The sequence below is a fragment of the Protobothrops mucrosquamatus genome, unplaced genomic scaffold (genome assembly GCF_001527695.2).
Source record: "Protobothrops mucrosquamatus isolate PMUCROS unplaced genomic scaffold, P.Mucros_1.0 scaffold1331, whole genome shotgun sequence".
NCBI classification, from domain to species: domain Eukaryota; kingdom Metazoa; phylum Chordata; class Lepidosauria; order Squamata; family Viperidae; genus Protobothrops; species Protobothrops mucrosquamatus.
In genome coordinates this window covers 257,211-275,929 of record NW_015387529.1, presented here as the reverse complement: position 1 = coordinate 275,929, position 18,719 = coordinate 257,211, and the positions used below count along the sequence as shown (strand labels likewise).

General features: G+C 38.9%; 1 protein-coding gene across 1 annotated transcript in view; it reads left to right on the top strand.

Moving 5' to 3' along the window:
- The window catches only part of DSCAM (DS cell adhesion molecule), a gene marked incomplete at its 5' end in the record, with an annotated part of 259,601 nt that overhangs the window by 125,414 nt on the left and 115,468 nt on the right, over positions 1 to 18,719 (top strand). Inside the window, one exon of the mRNA XM_029285138.1 lies at positions 2,190 to 2,363. Within this exon, the coding sequence (XP_029140971.1) occupies positions 2,190 to 2,363 (174 nt within the window). The remainder of the gene's footprint in view (positions 1 to 2,189; positions 2,364 to 18,719) is intronic.

Here is an 18,719-nt window from a genome sequence, read left to right as displayed (position 1 = left end):
AGTTACCACCTTTAAAGCGCTCCATGGCATAGGACCTGGATATTTACGAGACCGCCTTCTGCCACAGATTCCCTCCCACAGACCGGTACGCTCCCACAGAGCGGGCCTCCTCAGGGTGCCGTCGGCCAGGCAGTGTCGGCTGGCGACCCCCAGGGGGAGGGCCTTCTCTGTGGGTGCCCCCACCCTCTGGAACGAACTATCCCCCGAGATCCGGACGATCCCGGATCTCTTAACCTTCCGCCGCGCCCTCAAGACATGGCTTTTTCAACAAGCGGGACTGACCTAGCGTGAATTTTAAATAGGGAAAATTTTTTAAAGATTTTAATAATGACACAGCCATTAATATATTTGATTTTTAATTGGTTTTATAGGGGAAATGTTTTTTGTGTTGTTTTTTAACATGCTGTGAGCCGCCCTGAGTCCCGTGGGGAGAAGGGCGGCATAGAAGTTAGTGATAAATAAAAATAAATAAATAAAAATAAATAAAATAAATAAATAAAATAAAGAAGATTTATACATGTGCTAGTGAGCAGTCCCCTTTCATTTACAAATGGACATCTGGTCCACATAGAAAGTTTAACCTTTTCTTCAGTGTTCCTCACTTTTGTTGACCTTGAAATATAGGAAACAATCAGTTTAACAGGAGGAGTGTTTTGCGTATCAATCAATTCCTTGATTTGTGAGCTACCACTATTCTCCTCAGCCCTACTCTACACAGAAACAAAACAAATATCTGTACCTCCTAGTTCATGTATTTAGGTATTTGCTAAAAGCACACAAAGGCTTTCCAACTGCCAAATTACCATCCCATCTTGCATTTAAAATATTTTGTGGTGTGAGAAGTAGAATGATAAAATGTCAGCATTTCTTCAAGCAGGCAACCTTCTAACTTTGGCTGCATTTTGCAATGCCTATCAGAATGGAGGAGATACTTTTAAATTTATGGAGCAGTTAGGCTCCAGAAGGAGAATCTGAGCCTTTTATCTGTATAAGTGCCTGGGAAGGGAATAGCAATAGCCAGCTTAAGACCTGGAATAGAGGTGAGGCAAGAGGTCCTGTGAATGTGAAAATAGACTACCCACAAGCTCATCAAATTCACTACAGTTCAGAGAAAAATATTAACACTGCTGGTTTCAAATAAACTAGAGCACAGCAGAATAATTTGACACAGCTTCTGAAACCAGCCAATATTGTGAGATCAGTTCCAAATCCAGTCCCAAAGTGGCTGAAAGTACTTGTTCTCCCAAATGGTAGAATTCTTGTGGAGCTCTGGTTGTTTGTTTGCTGTTTGTTGGGAATATAACATATGGACTTAACTCCAGCAGTCCTAAAACGTCTCTAAAGCTTTCTATCCAAATTACCCCCAAATTTCTAATTGTTAGGAAGTAAAAGTGGGACAATATTAAATATATAGGATAAAAGTCATATTAACTGACAATTTATTTTTATTTTAGTGCTATCCACCTCTTTCTCTTGGCCCCACTCATGTTGGGGATTGGACCCCTGTCACAGTACTGAAAAATATCATGTATCTTTTAATTTGAAAAAGATTATAGACCTCTAGAGTAGAGTAGTGTAGTATTGTATCTGCTAGGCTCTTGTTTGACAAACAAATTATTCCATTGTGCTTTGATTATAACTTTGGTGCCACACTACAATGGGAAGAAGACAAAATCTTCTGTTATCTTTCCAAAGCTATAACTTGGGGTATACTTTTGTTCCATGGCAAATTAATTACCAGGAGGCTACCATTAAAGCTGTAGCTCATTTGCACTCCCACTTGATGAACATAACATTTGTACAGGTAGTGCTCATCTTATGTACATGATTGTACTTATGGTCATAAGTTGAGGACCAAGTGTATTTAAATATCATGACCCTTGCGTGCACTTTTAGATATCCCAGGCAAAACTTTGAATATTTTAGCAGTTACTAAATTTACAAGTATGGCTCTTAATCTAAGTAATTTTTAGAAATGTGTCCCTGTCTACTTCCCATATCAATTATTACTGCAGGAGTTTTTTTAAAAAAATTTTTTTGTCTATCTCACATGTATGTATGTGTTTGTATGTGTGCATATACTTAAAATGACTTCTAAGTCATTTCAATTTTGTTCCAGTAGCAATCAAATCAATTACTTCTTTCAGGCATCTTGCCTCCTGATTAATTTTTTTTAATTATACCAATAGGTGCTGGAGTTCCCCAGTTCCAACCAATTGCCTTGAATGGGCGTATCCAGCTTCTGACAAATGGCTCCTTGTTGATCAAGCATGTTCTGGAAGAAGATAGTGGATACTACCTCTGCAAGGTCAGCAATGATGTGGGGGCTGACGTCAGCAAGTCCATGTACCTCACTGTTAAAAGTAAGACTTTCTTCCTGATAGTAATGACTATTGAGTTGCAAAAGGATAGCTTTCAGCTCCTGAATTGAAAAAAAAAAGTATTTTGCATTCATTCTAAGGCACACCTGCACATTCTTCTTGCTGCAGCTGAATCACTTGGTTATAATTTAATTGAGGAAGATTAAGTGGGCAAAGGGAAGAGTTGACATTGTCTGTAAAACATTTCTGTAAGATTATTGAGCTCCTTTAACATTATATTTTTGGAGTACAGTGAGGCATCTTAATGTTGCAAATATATTTAAACCTGGACAGAGCTTAAATAAGGATCACTACAAAGAGGTTCCGAATGCCTTCACAGGAGATGCTTATCTTTCAGTTGAGTTTCATACTTTATTGTAATGACAGTAATATCATCCATATTCTGCAAATCAGAATCACGAGGTTTTATTTATGTTGCTTTGGAAAGTGGTGATTTTTAGCCCCAAATATACATTCTTAATTGTGCATTTGCTAGGTCATTCAAAGAAAACAACTAAATTTCTGAACATCATCATTCAAAATATGGTGAAATGATACTTCGTAGAATTTCCAAGACTTTTCTTTCTTTTCTTTCTTCTTGATTTGCATTTAAGCCTACAGTCCTAAATGGTGTTCTTAAACAAAGAATAAAGTCTTTTGGACCAAGACCAGAAGAGAATTTTAGTACTGTTCTGCCAATTTTTAAGTTCAGGTGTGGCTACAATAGAAACTACCTAAATAATGATTTCTTTGCTTAGAAAGAGGGGAAGGGGGGCCAAGTGACAACAATTGAATAATCTCCAAATGTCCCAGAATGAATATTGGACATTTTTAATCAAAAGCTGCCCTTTTAGTGATGAATCCACAGTGAATTTGTATAATCAATTTTTCCTGGGGTCACAAGACATGACAAATGCAACATTCAATCTGCCAGCCTTAATTTACACACTCTCTCACTCTCTCTTTCTATATATGTATGTACCAAATCACTTTGGTGTAGAGAAAGTTGTACAGCTAATAACCAAAGCAATGAAAGAACACAGACTAAAAAAGCTTTTGCTAATGTTCTTTTATTTTGGCTTTTTAAAAAGGGCTATTATAACCCCCTTAAATTCACATTATTAAAAAAGAAAGAAGGACAGTGGCTAGATTTTGTATTGTATTCATTGATAAATACAAAGGCTTTAATTTATATGACAGAATCATATAAATCCCCAAGTACGATCTTCCCTAGAGTAACAGAATTTGATGCCTTCCAGATGCTTGGGCTACAGATTCCATAAATCCAACTACCCGCAGTTGGCATAATGGAAATTGTGATCTAAAACATCTGAAAAAGTGCCAATTTAGTTCTTTTTACTATAAAACAGAAGCCATTTTTCCCAATTAAGCTTGAACTGACCAATGTAATGCAGATAAGTTACTGCATTTTTTAGAATTGGGATGATGCTGATTTTTCCAAAGCAATTGTTAAAAGCAGTTCTGAATAGATAGTAAATGCCATATTTTTGGCATTTTTGGCAACCTTCCAGCTTCCTCTTAGTTGACAGCTATGTCTGATTAAGCTATGCAGTTTTATGTGTTATAAAAGAGTATCTTTTATCAACTTAGAGCAAAGATCTCTCAGGAGATAGTTATCTTTTGAATCAAATAAAAGCTTCTAGCATCAAGTAACAAAATTATATTTAGTTCTTTTTTATTAATTTATTTAGATTTAGGAGCTACCCAAAATAATTCTGAAAAGCACACCCATTCTTTCTGTTCCCATTGTTCATTTTGTATGACAGTTATGGTTTATAGTAGTTGAATGCCAGAACATATTTTATCTAGATCAGTGTATACACATTTAACTGATGCTTAATATACAGTACAGTAATAAGCAATCATTATGTGGGATAGTTGACATACTTTATTCAAATTTTTGCCTTTTTTGTGGGGTTTCTTACTCCTTTTCACCTTCATTCTTATCAGCTAATACTATTGTAGTGTTTTTCAACCTTGGCAAGTTCAAGATGTGTTGACTTCAACTTCCAGAATTCCCCAGCCAGCACCGGGAGTTGAAGTCCACACATCTTATATTTGCTAAGGTTGAAAAACACTGTACTATTGGCTTATCTGTTCCAGTCCTGTGGTACAGGCATTTTAGCAGAGGCAAGCTTCAAGCTCCATTCTAGTGTAATGCATCCTGCTAGGCTAATTAATCAGATATAATATGCTTGTCTAGTCTGCAGAGTGTCTTTCTAGTAGCCTCTCCATATGCTCAGAATTGAAACGGGAGGAAATGTGCTATAGACATCTTTTTCTGGGTGGTGAGCTTAGAAATAAATACAGAATTTAAACTTGCAAAATGAATTGCTTGGATCACCCATCCCACACTATTTCCTCTCTAATTAGAAGCTCGCAGCACAAATTTTTACCTGTAATAGAACAACAGAAAAGCTAATGTGGATGAAGAAGTACAATTCAGATCACAAGAAAGTTGAAATAAATTATAATAGCTTGAAAAAATGGCTTGAATTTGAAACTAATACATATCTGCAAAAGATATTTCCCTTGTTTGATTGAAGAGCTTATACATGGGGACATGTTCTCCACAATTTTAGCATTAAATGATAAAATCTAGTTCTGAACACTTCTTAAAATGTTTTGGACTCAGTCAAACAAGAGATCAGATTAAAATCAAAACTGACTCTCCTATTAAGGAGAGTGAAGCAACGGTTCTATCTGTGCAGTATGAGAATCCAAGTAAAGCAATCTCATTTCTCTACCTCTTGAGCTTGTTAAATTGCATTCTGGTCATGTAATAAATCCTGTGCTCTTTTCCTTTTCTGCAATTTAACTATTAACTACGAAGGATATACACATTTTTTAAAAACCAGATGAAATAATGCCACTGAGAAATCTGTGAATTAGAATACTAAGGGTGACGGTTCATTCTCTGAGCTTATGAGTTGGTTTCCAAACGTTTTGTTACCAAGCTAGGAAACATCTTCAGTGGAGGTTAGGGGACGTCAGTGTTCATCCGTTTATAAGACTTCAGGTGTGGATGTGTCAAGTGATGGTCTTGTGACATCACAAGACCCCCACTTGACACATCCACACACCTGAAGCCCTTATAAACAGAAGAACACTGACACTGGCATCCTCTAAACTCTGCTGAAGATGTTACCTAGCCTGGTAATGAAACGTTCAGAAACCAACCCACAAGCTTCGGAGAAAAAACCGTCACCCTCATCCTACACCTGAGCTACAGATATTTGTGACTACTGCAAATTAGAATATCATCAGGTAATAAGCTTACCTGCCTTCCAACTTTTCAATTTAAACACATTTGAAAGTAATCTGGACTGTCTTTACTATTTTAAAATTCATTTTGGATAGAAAAACAAAACCTGAGCAGGGCTAGCTAAATCAAGTGATGTGACCCAAAGACTTTTTGCAGTCACAGGTGAGTTTTTAAGAAACAAGTGTAGTAAATTTCCAATAAAGTTTCCTGGAAGAGAAATAAAAATTGAGCAGTCTCAGTGGAATTGCTGTGGTTGCCTTTTGTGCTTCTGCCTGTCACTTGATTCAGCTTTTAAGATTTGAGACTGTTACAGAGAACGTACTAGAGAAAGAAGGCAAAAGTAAATGCTCACAAGCATGGGAAGGTCAGTATGGAAAGGTGGAATGCAAGACCTAGAGCTAATACAGATACTCAGTTCTTGAAACAGGATTTCCTTAGTAGAGAACATGTCAGAGATGACATAAATGTTTCCTAGGAAATTTTACTATGGTAGGCAGCTGGTTATGATGGCATCTGCATAATGAGGGGTTTATCTCATTTCACTGTTGAAACCTTACTTCTGTCTAGAAGAGCCTTAGATAAGCATATCATCTTGGAGTATTCTCATCATCGTAAGCCATAAACTATAATTTTAAACTAGAAATCCTACATTGCTATAATCATTGTAAAGTAAAATAAGTAAAATTAAAATAAAGTAAAATTAAATATTCAAATTATATTTTACGTAGAATCTATATGTTTGGCAAAACTTCAGCAACCAATTAACAAACAGCGGATATATTGCAGGTCTGATAAAGTGGCTTTATCATCCTTTTTTAAAAAAAAACGTAACATGCCATGATCCCAATGAGCTGGAGTTTTCTCTGTTTATAAAGTGTATAGTATATAGTATTGAATGAACATAATATGTTTGGAAATCTAAGATTAATTGAATGCAGAATTTGTTTCATCTACCTTCCTTTTCAAACATTTAATCACATAGTTTTTTTTAACTGCAAATCAATCTATGTTAATTCCTATTTAGTGCCATAATCTGAAAGACATTAGTCCCCCACTAAGGTTTATGGATTCTTCAGACTTTACCACCAGAATGAATGACAAAAACACCTACAGATATTCTGTCCTGCAACTTTTCCATAAGCCATGTGAAAGAAGCTTTCACAAATCATAATTTGAGAGCTTCTGCCCAGTTCCAATCTTTATTATAACTCTGTCCTGAACTGAAAAATGTCCAATTGTTCCTTAATATATTTTTGATGACATATGCAGATTAAGATATCAATAGGAAGGTTTGATGTCTGTCCAGTGGAAATTAAAAGCAGAAATTTTATAAAAATAAATGAAAAAGAACCACCTGGAACTGCAATTGTGGTAATCAAATTCATGCAGGCACATAATAACAAATCAGTAGTTTTGTAATGTGCATGCTGAGAAGAGCTACAGGGAAATTTATGCTAAACCTTGAAAATATGAAACATTTCCCTCCACACAAGCATTTGCTCTTGTTAGTCTAACAAGGTTTTGGTTTTTGGTTTTTTGTCCTAATGAGGTCCTCCCACTGTAAGAGATAAACAAGCTTCAAGTGTCTTTTTCTGCCTATCTAGACTCTCAGCACAGCTTTGATTTAAGGACTTGCACTTTAATCACCCATCATGTGTCATTACCCCGACAGGTGGCAGCAGCCGCAAGATACAAGCTCCAATAAATTGCATCGAAAATCATTGAAGCAATCTTTTGTTGATTTTCTTTTACAGCTATTCAATGGCAGATCAGCTGTCATAACAACACAGTGCCCATGGCAGTAGGGTGAAATTAAATGTGAAGTATGTTCAAGGTAGCGAGTATAAAAATGGAATATCCTTTTTTTTCACCCTGTTGATTCTAATGCATTTTTTTTCATTCTTGTAAGTAATGTGAAGTCTGTGGCAATTGATTGAAATCAGTGCTGCATTTTTGTGGCATCATTGTTACATATGCCCTTGTACAAATATGTCCTACTAGGCAAGTATCTTGCTAGTATTTTTTTTCTTTTAAAAAACTTGCTCATTTTAAAAACAAAATGCATCTTATAATTGGGTTTTTGAGCAAAAGGAGGCAGCTTGCAAATCATCTTAGTTTCCCCCTTCTCTCTCCTTAATTATCCCTCTGTTACTGATATATGTAATATTATATTGCATAAAGTGCAATTTCTCACTGCAGAAAATGCGCACAAAAATACAATATACTTGTCATTAAAGTAGTTACTTTTCTAATGATGAGCCAAATTAGACATTTTCAAAACATAATTGGTGAACTTGAATGCCAAGTGTCTGAATTTTGTTCATGTGACCAAAACAGTCAGTTATAAATCCCTTTGTTCAGCAGTATTGTAACTTTGAATGGCTCTAAATCAATGGGTGCAACCTCAGGACTATATGTAATTGTACTGAAGAAATACCCAATCTGGTTTCACACTTCATGTTAAATTCATAATGTTTGTTTAGTTTTGGCTGGAGTGATATGTACATCAAGCTGTTATGGTTTATAAGCCGTCTTTCATAGCTTTGGGTTGGGTATAAACTACATTAGCATGTAGTGAATAGGCAGAGAATTCTACTATCCATCCTGTATGTGAGTATCAGTCTATATTCACTTATCTCAAACAAAAGAATCCATTTCTGAATGAAGGACAGTTCTGTTTCCTTGGTGTGCAGTGTCAGATTATCCAGCTACAGAGAAAAATAGTTCTTTTTAAAACAAAGGTAGAAATTAGAAATCAAGGCTAAAATATAAACTGGTGTATTCTACATCTTTTTAACAACTTCACAAATAACTCATTGGAAGCCTCAAGAGACTGGAAGGGAATTCAGAAAATTAAGACAATCTGTTTCAAGAAAAGCAGGAAAGATTAAAGAAACTACCGTATATACTCGAGTATAGGTCGACCCGAATATAAGCCGAGGGACCGATTTTCCCACAAAGAACTGGGAAAAATTGGTGACCCGCTTATAAGCTGAGGGGGCATTTTGGCTGTTCCTCCCTGGCCGTCTCGGCCTCCCTAGCCCTGTCGGTGAGCGCCCGTCAGGGCGCAGCGTTGCCAGGTCTCCCACCTTCGCGCGAGGCGTCTGGCGTTCCCCCTCGCGCTTGGCTGCGGCGGCCCGGGGTATTCCGTCCCGGCCTTGACACGCAGCGCTGCAGGGAACGTAAGGTAAGGGGGGAGGGCCGTACCTGGAGCATCACAGGCCGGGGCGATGCCGGGAACGAGCTGGGCGGCCGCGGTGGCGGCGGGAACGAGCCGGGCGGCTGCGGCGGCGGCAGGAACACGCTGGGCGGTGGTGGCAGGAACGAGCCGGGCGGCTGCGGCGGCAGCAGGAACACGCTGGCCCAGCTCATTGCCGCTGCGGCCGCCGCTGCTGGGCAAGCAGGCGGAGCGCAGNCGAGCTGCCGCCGCCAGCACCGGGCAAGCAGGCGGAGCGCAGCGGCAGGGGAGGGGGAGCGAGCGGCGAGGCGCCGTGGCTTGCCTGGCGGCAGCGGCGGCAACAGCAGCTGCTTCAAGACGCTGACTCGAGTATAAGCCAAGGGGGCATTTTTCAGCCCCAAAAATGGGCTGAAAAACTCGGCTTATACTCGAGTATATACGGTATTTAGCTAAAAGTACTATTGAAGGTTATATTTAATTTGACTGTGGGCTTTAAATGTATTGTTACTTTAAATTATTATCCATCCATAAAAACTCCATCATTTTGTGTTTTTGTACCATTTGAAACCTGCTTAATTCAGTGTTGCTTCTAACTACGATAAGATTTACATTATCTTGTCTCACAAATGAAGGCAAATATACATGTCCCAGGATAATGTTGCAAGATCCAATCTGGGTAAATCACTGGGAGCAGAGGTTTAGTCTTCTGAACTTTCAACTCATGCTGGAAACCGTCTGCAGGGAACTTCTCTCTAGCAGAATGTGTGATTTGGAGTGCTCTATGTCTAGTATTTATAATAATAACAACAACAACAATAGTAATAATAGTAATAGCAACAACAATAATAAAAATAAATAAATAAATAAAAATATATAAAATAAAAAAAGAGTTGGAAGGGACTTTGGAGTTCATCTAGTCCAACCCCCTGCTCAGGCAGGAAACCTATACCATTTCAGACAAATGGCTGTCCAGTCTCTTCTTAAAAACTTCCAGTGTTGGAGCATTCACAATTCTGGAGGCAGGTTGTTCCACTAATTAATTGTTCTAACTGTCAGGAAATTTCTCCTTAGTTCTAGGTTGCTTCTCTCTTTGATTAGTTTCCATCCGATGCTTCTTGTCCTGCCTTCAGGTGCTTTGGAGAATAGCTTGACTCCCTCTTCTTTGTGGCAACCGCTGAGATATTGGAACATTGCTATCATTTCACGCCTGGTCCTTCTGTTCATTAAAGTAGACATACCCAATTCCAGCAACCGTTCCTTATATGTTTTAGCCTCCAGTCCCCTAATCATCTTTGTTGCTCTTCTCTGTACTCTTTCTAGAGTCTCAACATCTTTTTTACATCGTGGTGACCAAAACTGGATGCAGTATTCCAAGTCTGGCATTGGAAAGTGGTATTAACACTTCATGTGATCTTGATTCTATCCCCCTGTTAATGCAGCCTAGCACTGTGTTGGTTTTTTTGGCAGCTGCAGCACACTGCTGGTTCATATTTAAGTGATTGTCCACTAGGGCTCCGAGATTCCTCTCACAGTTACTACTACTGAGCAAGGTAGCACCTATACTGTATCTGTGCATTTGGTTTTTCTTGCCTAAATATAGAACCTTACTTTTTCCGCCATTGAATTTCATTTTGTTAGCTAGCGCCCAATGTTCAAGTCTGTCAAGATCCTTCTGTATCTTAAGCCTATCTTCTTGGCTATTCCTGCCAGCTTGGTGTCGTCTGCAGATTTGATGAGTTCCCCATCTATCCCCTCATCCAAATCATTGATGAAGATGTTGAGGCACACTAGGCCCAGAATGGAGCCCTGGGACACCCCACTACACGCTTCCCTCCATGTAGATGCAGTTCCATTGAGGACCACCTGCTGAGTATGGCCAGTCAGCCAGCGACGAATCCATCTGGTGGTGATGCTGTCTAACCCACATTTTTCTATCTTATCAAGTAGTAGGTTGTGGTCTACTTTATCAAATGCCTTACTGAAGTCCAAATAAATTACTGTATATCCACAGCATTCCTCTGGTCCACTAATTTTGTCATCTGGTCAAAGAATGCAGTAAGATTTGTCTGGCATGATCTGTTTCTGACAAACCCATGTTGGCCTTTGGTAATGACTTTGTTTGTCTCTAGGTGTTCGCTGATTCATTGCTTGATTATCTTTTCCAGAATCTTCCCAGGCTGATAGGTCTGTAGTTTCCTGGATCCATTTTTCCCCTTTTTTGAAGATGGGAACTACATCAGCTCTTTTCCAGTCCTCTGGTAGTTCCCCAGTGGTTCAGGATCTTTGAAAGATATAGTTCAGTGGTTCTGAGATCACATTCATGTAATGCCTAGTTGACATAGAGTTTCTTAGTGCACGGCTTTTCAATCTTTTCACCCATTGTACCACTTTTCATATATGGCAATATCCAAGTACCACCAGTCGCCTAGCAAGGTGTCAAAAACCTGATGACCAAAAAAAAAAAAAAGGAAAAAGTGATGAAGTACAGGTAGTCCTCGACTTACAACAGTTCACTTAGTGACTGTTCGAAGTTACAATGGCACTGAAAAAAGTGCCCCCCAAGCCACAGCCGAGCAAGACACCTGCCTGCCCACCTGGTGGCGCTCTTCCTCCTGTTCGAGGTTTCCATTGTTGTGAGCATTTCTGTTGAGAATTGGCAGCGGGGGGGGGGGGTGGAGTGTGTGTGGTTTTTATTCCCCCCATCTGATGGGTGGTTGCAGCAGGTTTTGGTCACTTCACATGACCCTGGGACACTGTGACCATCATAAATATGAATCAGTTGTCATGCATCTGAATGTAAATCACAAGACTCTGGAGATAAGGCAACATTCCAGCTGATTGGTGCTTCTTCAGGGCTCAGCAGAAGCACCAGGATCAGTGCCGAGCTCCAGCTGGAGCCTGGTGCTGATCCTGGTGCTTCCGCTGAGCCCTGACAGCCCTGCAGCTCCAGCCATCTCTCGCTCAGGCTTGTGCAGTGCTGCCACCGGTTCAGCTCATTCCCCTCCCCTGCTACCACTTTTCTAGGATGGTCGCGTACCACCTGCCAGGTGCCAATGTACCACAGGTGGTACCCGTACCACTGGTTGAAAAGCCCTGTCTTAGTGAACATTGTGCCATATTACGTATGACATGATTCAGAAGTACTCCATTCTTCATAAAAAAATTGCATATTTGCAAAGTTACTGTGAGATTTCTATAATTCTGAAATGTGAATGAAAATGTAGTTTGATTTTCGCATAGAAAAATGGCAGATTAACACAACTCCATGCATTGTGGATTATGCAGAGACAAATACTGGCAGACTGACAGTGTGCCTGAAATAACAGAGCTTCTCCAGACAAGGAGAAAGCTGCAACATGGTCTACTTTAACTCTGAAGGGCTACTTTCCATAAAAAGTAGGCAGAACTATAGAGGAAGATAAGGCATAAGATGCTTATAGCCTCAGGCAACGCCTATTTAAAGGATAGTGGGTTTGCCCAATCCATTTTCTGAAGGGTATTTGAATGGAAAGAATTTAAAGTAAAAAGAGATCTTCAGTCCAACAGAGCACCCAAAGCCACCTGGCTGAGTACACCTTCAATCTTTGGGAAAGACTATAGTAAAAAGAAAATAAATAACTATGGAGATTTAAAAGGATTTAAAGCAAAAAGCCAGGAGTTTGGAATACAAAAATTAAAAATGGACTAATAGCTAAACTTAAGAAGCTGAGAAAGATCAATGGGACTAAAGAGTTATGGCCATAGAAAACAGTTTGTGTTTTTTACTCTTTCTTCCTCCTTTTTTGGATTAGAAATTAAAAAGAATAAAAATTGCTAACACTAGAAAGGCAGCAAAGGCTACAGAAACAGAGAGGAGAAGATCATTTACCGAAGGACAAGAGGTAATATAAAAAGGGGGATACAACATACTCTTTACAAAGGATGCTTAGGAATTAGGGAATCAGTTAAGACACTTGGGTGCTCTGGAAGAATGAATGTAAGATTTACAAATATGGTAAAAAAATGAATTAAAAAACTGGAGAATATACTGCAATGCAACATTGACAGTATACATCCATAATAGAAGTTCAAGCAAATTCAGGGAGGAATGGCTCCTTTATGTTTGACACATTACACAGAAGTGCAATATTAAATCCTAATGTCTTAAAAGGACTTAAAGGGAAGCCAGAAATAATCTTTTAACATTCAGTATAAATTATAGTATCGGAAAGGAAGGGAAGGGAAGAGAAAGATGTGTTAGAAAGGTTTCTTTGTAATTATTTCTTGTAGCTATTTTTTTTGCTTTATTTTCTTTTTCTAATTTGCATTTCACTATTTCAACAACAAATATATTGAAAATGGGGAAAAAACAGGGTTCCATTTGTTTACTCAGTCAAAACAGCAACTCAGAACTAGGAGATTCAAAGGTTGAAGCAAGGAATTTGTCAGGTTCATAATTACACTGATTTCTAGCATCATACTAACATTGTGCACTGAAATGTCAATTTTACTATGATTGACTGAAGTTGGAAATAACTTTTTGATGAGCTGAGGGATGAAGTGGTAATAGAGGGCATACCAGAGAATTTTGAAGTTATTTTAGCACATAAATAGTTATAGCCTCCCTTTCTAGTTATTTTCTTTTCATCTTCATAGCCATGGAGAGGCTGACAGCATCTTTTCTTCCACTGATTACTTGAATAGGGGATTTTTTTTAATGCAGATGGCAGCTAACTTATCTTGTAGATGGTTTACCTTCCACACTATTGTCCCAGGCCATCATGCACATGCCTGAGTGCCTTCAAAAACATTTCCCTAATGCCTTTGACAAGTTTGCAGCCAACAGAAAGATCCCAGATCTATTGAACAACTTGCAAACTTGGTTTCCCTTTCACAGCAAATTTATACACTTCACAATATTTCTTTTTTTAACCTTGACATTTATAGGTAGTCTTTGCTTATTGATGGTAATTGGGACGAGGAATGCCATTGCTAAGTGGCTGTTGTAAAGTGCAACAATTGTGACCACATGGACTTAACAACAGCAGCTTCAGCATGTCTGGTTTCTGTTGTTAAGTGAATCTCATATGGTTACAGCATCCCATGTTCACCTGATTACCATTTGCAACGTCGTGCTGGCTTACTCATTGACTTTGCTTGTCAGAAGCTGGCAAATGATAACTGCAGGATGCCACAGCATAATTGTGAGCCAATTGCCAACTATCTGAATCAGGGTCACATGGTCATGAGAACACTGTGACAGCTGTAACCACAACGACCAGTCATAAACTCCTCTCAGTCCATGCCATTGTAACATCAACCAATCACTGACTGAGGAGTCTCTCAATGAGGAAATAAGCATATTTCAAAGACTGAAGTTGTTTTTTCTAAAACAATTGTATGCAATAGAGCAGCTTGTCTTAAAACATAAAAGAAGCCCCACAATACATTAGTCTTTTTTTTTAGTTAAGAAAAAGTTAATTCTAAGTCAGGCATGTGCATAGTAACAGATACTATCCAATAACTTACTCTAAAAACAAAGACATACTGAGATAATTACAGCATGCTGGGTGAATTCAAATTGATTTCTCAACAACATGCTGTGGGTTAGCACTGATTTAATATCCCCGTTGTCTCTAGTAGTACTGGTGATGGCTGCTATTCAGGTAACAAAATATTTGTTTTCATTACAATTGCTAATAAACCTGGTTTCAGATTGGACTCCAGATACATGATTCTACAGGAGCTAAAACAAATGCTGATTTTTGAATTACAAGTAAAATTTATTCTGCCTTATCAGCAGAAGTAAATAAACAAATGAGATGTTGACCAAAGTAGCTCAGAACAGCATACAAATCAGGTTTAAATTTTACTCTTTCCTAGAAATACAAATCCAGAATGAGAGTTGGAAGAGATCTTTTAGGCACTGAGTCCACCCCTTATTTTTGTGCGAACAACCTAAAATACTCAGAGAAACATCTGACCCACTTCCACTTGAACACGTCTTATCTTCTCTGATATTTGGTTCACTGTCTAAATGCTCTTATTGTATTTAATTGGGATCTACTTTCTTGAATATAGGACCATTATTCTGAGTCTGCGTTCTGCATGTTGTCATAGTGCGATGGTGGATTCTTTTACCGCTAGGTGTGCTTGTGCCTTTAGAGGCTGGGGGAGGAGGGAGCTTTTATTATATGCAAAACTATTTACAGCAATTAGGAACTGCCACATCCAAACTTTTCCAGTGTCAACTTGCTCTCTGCCTCTCTCTCTGGAGTGAGAATGAAAAGAAAAGAACGAACTGGAATTAATTGCTGTGTGTTTACCACAGCTTGATTTTCTCCTGGATCTGCTCAGCCAAACACCTTACTGTTTCTGTCTTGGAGAAGAACCTCTTTCAGGTCTTCTCTTCCTCAGAGACCAGGGCTTCTCCACCCACATCCAATCTTCTCCTTGGTCTTGAGTGAAGCCACTGTCTGCAACCAACCAGATCCCGCCTTCCCATTCTAGTGGAGCTCTCTGAGTCTTCATTTCCCTTCTTTCAGGGATGCCATCCATAGATCTTTTTTCTTCTTTCCCAACCAAGAACCGATAACTGCTCCACACACTCAATTCCTCTCTTTCACTTTTCTCTCCAGTCATTCATTCACTTTGTTTTGTACATACTCTCTCTCTCTCTCTCTCTCTCTCTCTCTCTCTCTCTCTCTCTCTCTCTCTCTCTCTCTTTCTCTTTCTCTCTCCTCTCTCTCTCTCTCTCTCTCAGTTCCATTTGTTAGTAACGTATCCAAGCATAAAGGTAGTCCAGGATGTACGACCACAACTGAGTTTCTGTTGCTAAGTAAAACATTTATTGAATTTTGCCCCATTTTATGATCTTTCTTGCCATAGTTGTTAAGTGAATCATTGTAGTTTTTAAGTTAGTAATACAGTTGTTAAGTGCATCTGGCTTCCCCCATTGACTTTGCTTGTTAGAAGGTCACAAAAGGGGATCACATGAAATTGCAGCGGTCATAAATATTAGTCAGTTATCAAGAGTCTGAATTTTGATCACACGACCCTGGGGATGCTGCAAGAGTCGTAAGTCATAAGTTGTAAATGTGAAAAATGGTGATAAGCCACTTTTTTTCAGTGCCATTGTAATTTTGAACGGTCACTAAATGAACTGCTGTAAATCAAGGACTATTTGTACTGGCTGGAGAATTCTGGGAGATGAAATCCATAGATCTTAAAAGTTGCCAAGTTTGAAAAATTCTGCTAACTCACCTCCAACATATACGCTCTTTTTCTCCTCCTCCTTCCCTGTACTCACTAAGAGAGAGAGAGAGAGAGATAAAGAGGTATTGGGTCTGAGGTATTATTTTAGAATACAGCCAACTACTTTTGTCATGCTTGCTCGGACTTTGTCAGTCATCCCTCTGCAAAGATGTGGCAGGATATACTCCCCCCCCCCAGCTTTCCCAATCTGAGGTTTCTCCAAAGTCTCCAGGCAGCCGTCTTCCTCATCTGCTTGGGGTTTGAATGTAACACATCCCCCTCTCTGGGATTTCATTTCTCTTCTGCCAGGAAACCTCCAGTTGAAGTCTTTAAGCTTTGCTTCCTTTGGATCAAAGAAGTGGCAAAAGCACACTTGACTTTCCAGTATGTGATGCTTCTCTCCAGCCAAACAATATCCAGCACAGTCTCTCCAAAGACAGTCTGCAGCACGAATATGGCAACATATATTTTTGTATTTCTCTTCTCTTCCCCCGCAATCACTTGCTCCTTTTACAGTTCATTCTGGCAACCTGCTCCCCAGCAAGTGACAAGGTGGCATTCTCTCCAGGGTTTTAATTCCCAAAACCAATTTACAGAGCTTGGTCAAAGGGAAGGCTGGCTACATCTCCTTCACAACAATCCTGACTAGCCACTAATGCAGTTTTCTTCAAGGCCATTCCTGGCTATCTCCTCATTTTTCCTCCTTCTGCTGACTCATGCTAGCACAACAGCAGATATGCCTGGCCACAAAACCTATATTCCATGCATGTCAATGAATCTCTTGACGAACTTTGTGTGTTCACTCAAGATTCTTAAAATGTACCATCAAATTCTCCTTTCTTAAAATGTGATGATCAGAAGTAGACACAGTGATCAAGACACTGCCTAATACGCACAGAATGTAATAGCTCCAGCTTTGCAAGATTTGAATTTAAGAGTCATACCACACTGCTGTTCCTCATTACTTTTCATATGCACCAGGTATCTCCCATTCTGTATCTTGTATTTAATTTCTTTTCCCTAAGGAATAAGTTTGTATTGTCTCCCTCAAATGTCATTCCCACTGCTCTAACATACTAAGATAATTTTGTATGTTGTTTCTTTTCCTAGAATATCAGGTATCCAATCCAGTTTAGTATCATTTGCAAAGTTTCCATTTCTTCATCCAAGTCATTAATAATTTTGAACACTACTGGACACAGAATTAAACCTGTGTCACCATCCTTGATATCACACTCCAATTTCATAAAGAAATGTTATAAATGAAAGTTTGACTGAGTACAAGTAGTCCTCGACTGACAAGCACTATCTAGAATTACTATCGCAAAGTGTTTGGTCATTAAGTGAGTCACATCTGATTTTACAACTTTTTTGCCATAGTTGTTCAGTGAATCACATGGTTTTTAAGTGAATCCCCTATTGCAGGGGTAGGCAACCTTGGCTCTTTTATGACTCGTGGACTTCAACTCCCAGAATTCCTGAGCCAGTTGTACTGGCTCAGGAATTCTGGGAGTTGAAGTCCACGAGTCATAAAAGAGATAAGGTTGCCTATCCCTCCCCTATTGACTTTGTTTGAAGGCAATTAGGATCACCAAAATGGTGATCACGTGACCCTGCAATGCTGCAATATATACCAGTTGTCAAGTGCTTGAATTGCAATCACTTGACCGCAGAAATGCTGTGACAATGGTAACTGTGAGGACCAATCATGAGCCACTTTTGTGACTGCCATCGTAACTTCAAACAGTCACTAAATGAATGGATGTAAGTCGAGGACTACCTGGTACATCATCCACCTCATGCTTAATTTGTTTGGGAATCAGAATCTGATCTGATCCTTTGTCAGATTCTTTGTTGAATATTGCTGAATACTTTGCTGAATGCTGCATCCACAGGATTTCCACAGTCTGCTAAGGAAATAATCTGGTAAAAAAAAACACGAAATAAGATGAGTCTAATATTGTTCTTGACAATTCATTTGAACTTCTAACAGTTATTGTTTTCATTTGCAGCATTTTTTGACATACATAAAGAAGAACATGTAGATGTTCTTTCCATTGGAAACTTCAAAAAAACTTATTCAAGCAGCTCTCCCACAAATATTTTTTTTCTGTGTGGACTTCTGGCTATAGAAAGATGGGCACTTGCAGTCTGTTGCTCTTTGCTACTTGAATATTTCTTTTAAAAACTTAATCAAAAATATTCCTAAAACTTCTGTCATCCTCCCCATCAACAAAATATAGCAGAATACATAGCTGTTCTTAAAATGTGTGGCAAGTTGTATACAAATAGTCCAGTAATTGCATGTACTGAAAAAGTGCAATATATAACATGTAATGTCAGATGTGGACTAATTCCCAAAGTGAGCTAATGACCAAATGAATCACTGTACCTTAAAGGTACAGTTTTAGATTTGGTTGATAGATTTGGCTAATTTGGTTTGCTTTTTCCAACTCATGGAAATAATACCACTTTACAATGCCTTGGTAAGGCCACACTTGGAATACTGCATCCAGTTTTGGTCACCACGATGTAAAAAAGATGTTGAGACTCTAGAAAGAGTACAGAGAAGAGCAACAAAGATGATTAGGGGACTGGAGGCTAAAACATATAAGGAACGGTTGCTGGAATTGGGTATGTCTAGTTTAACGAAGAGAAGGAC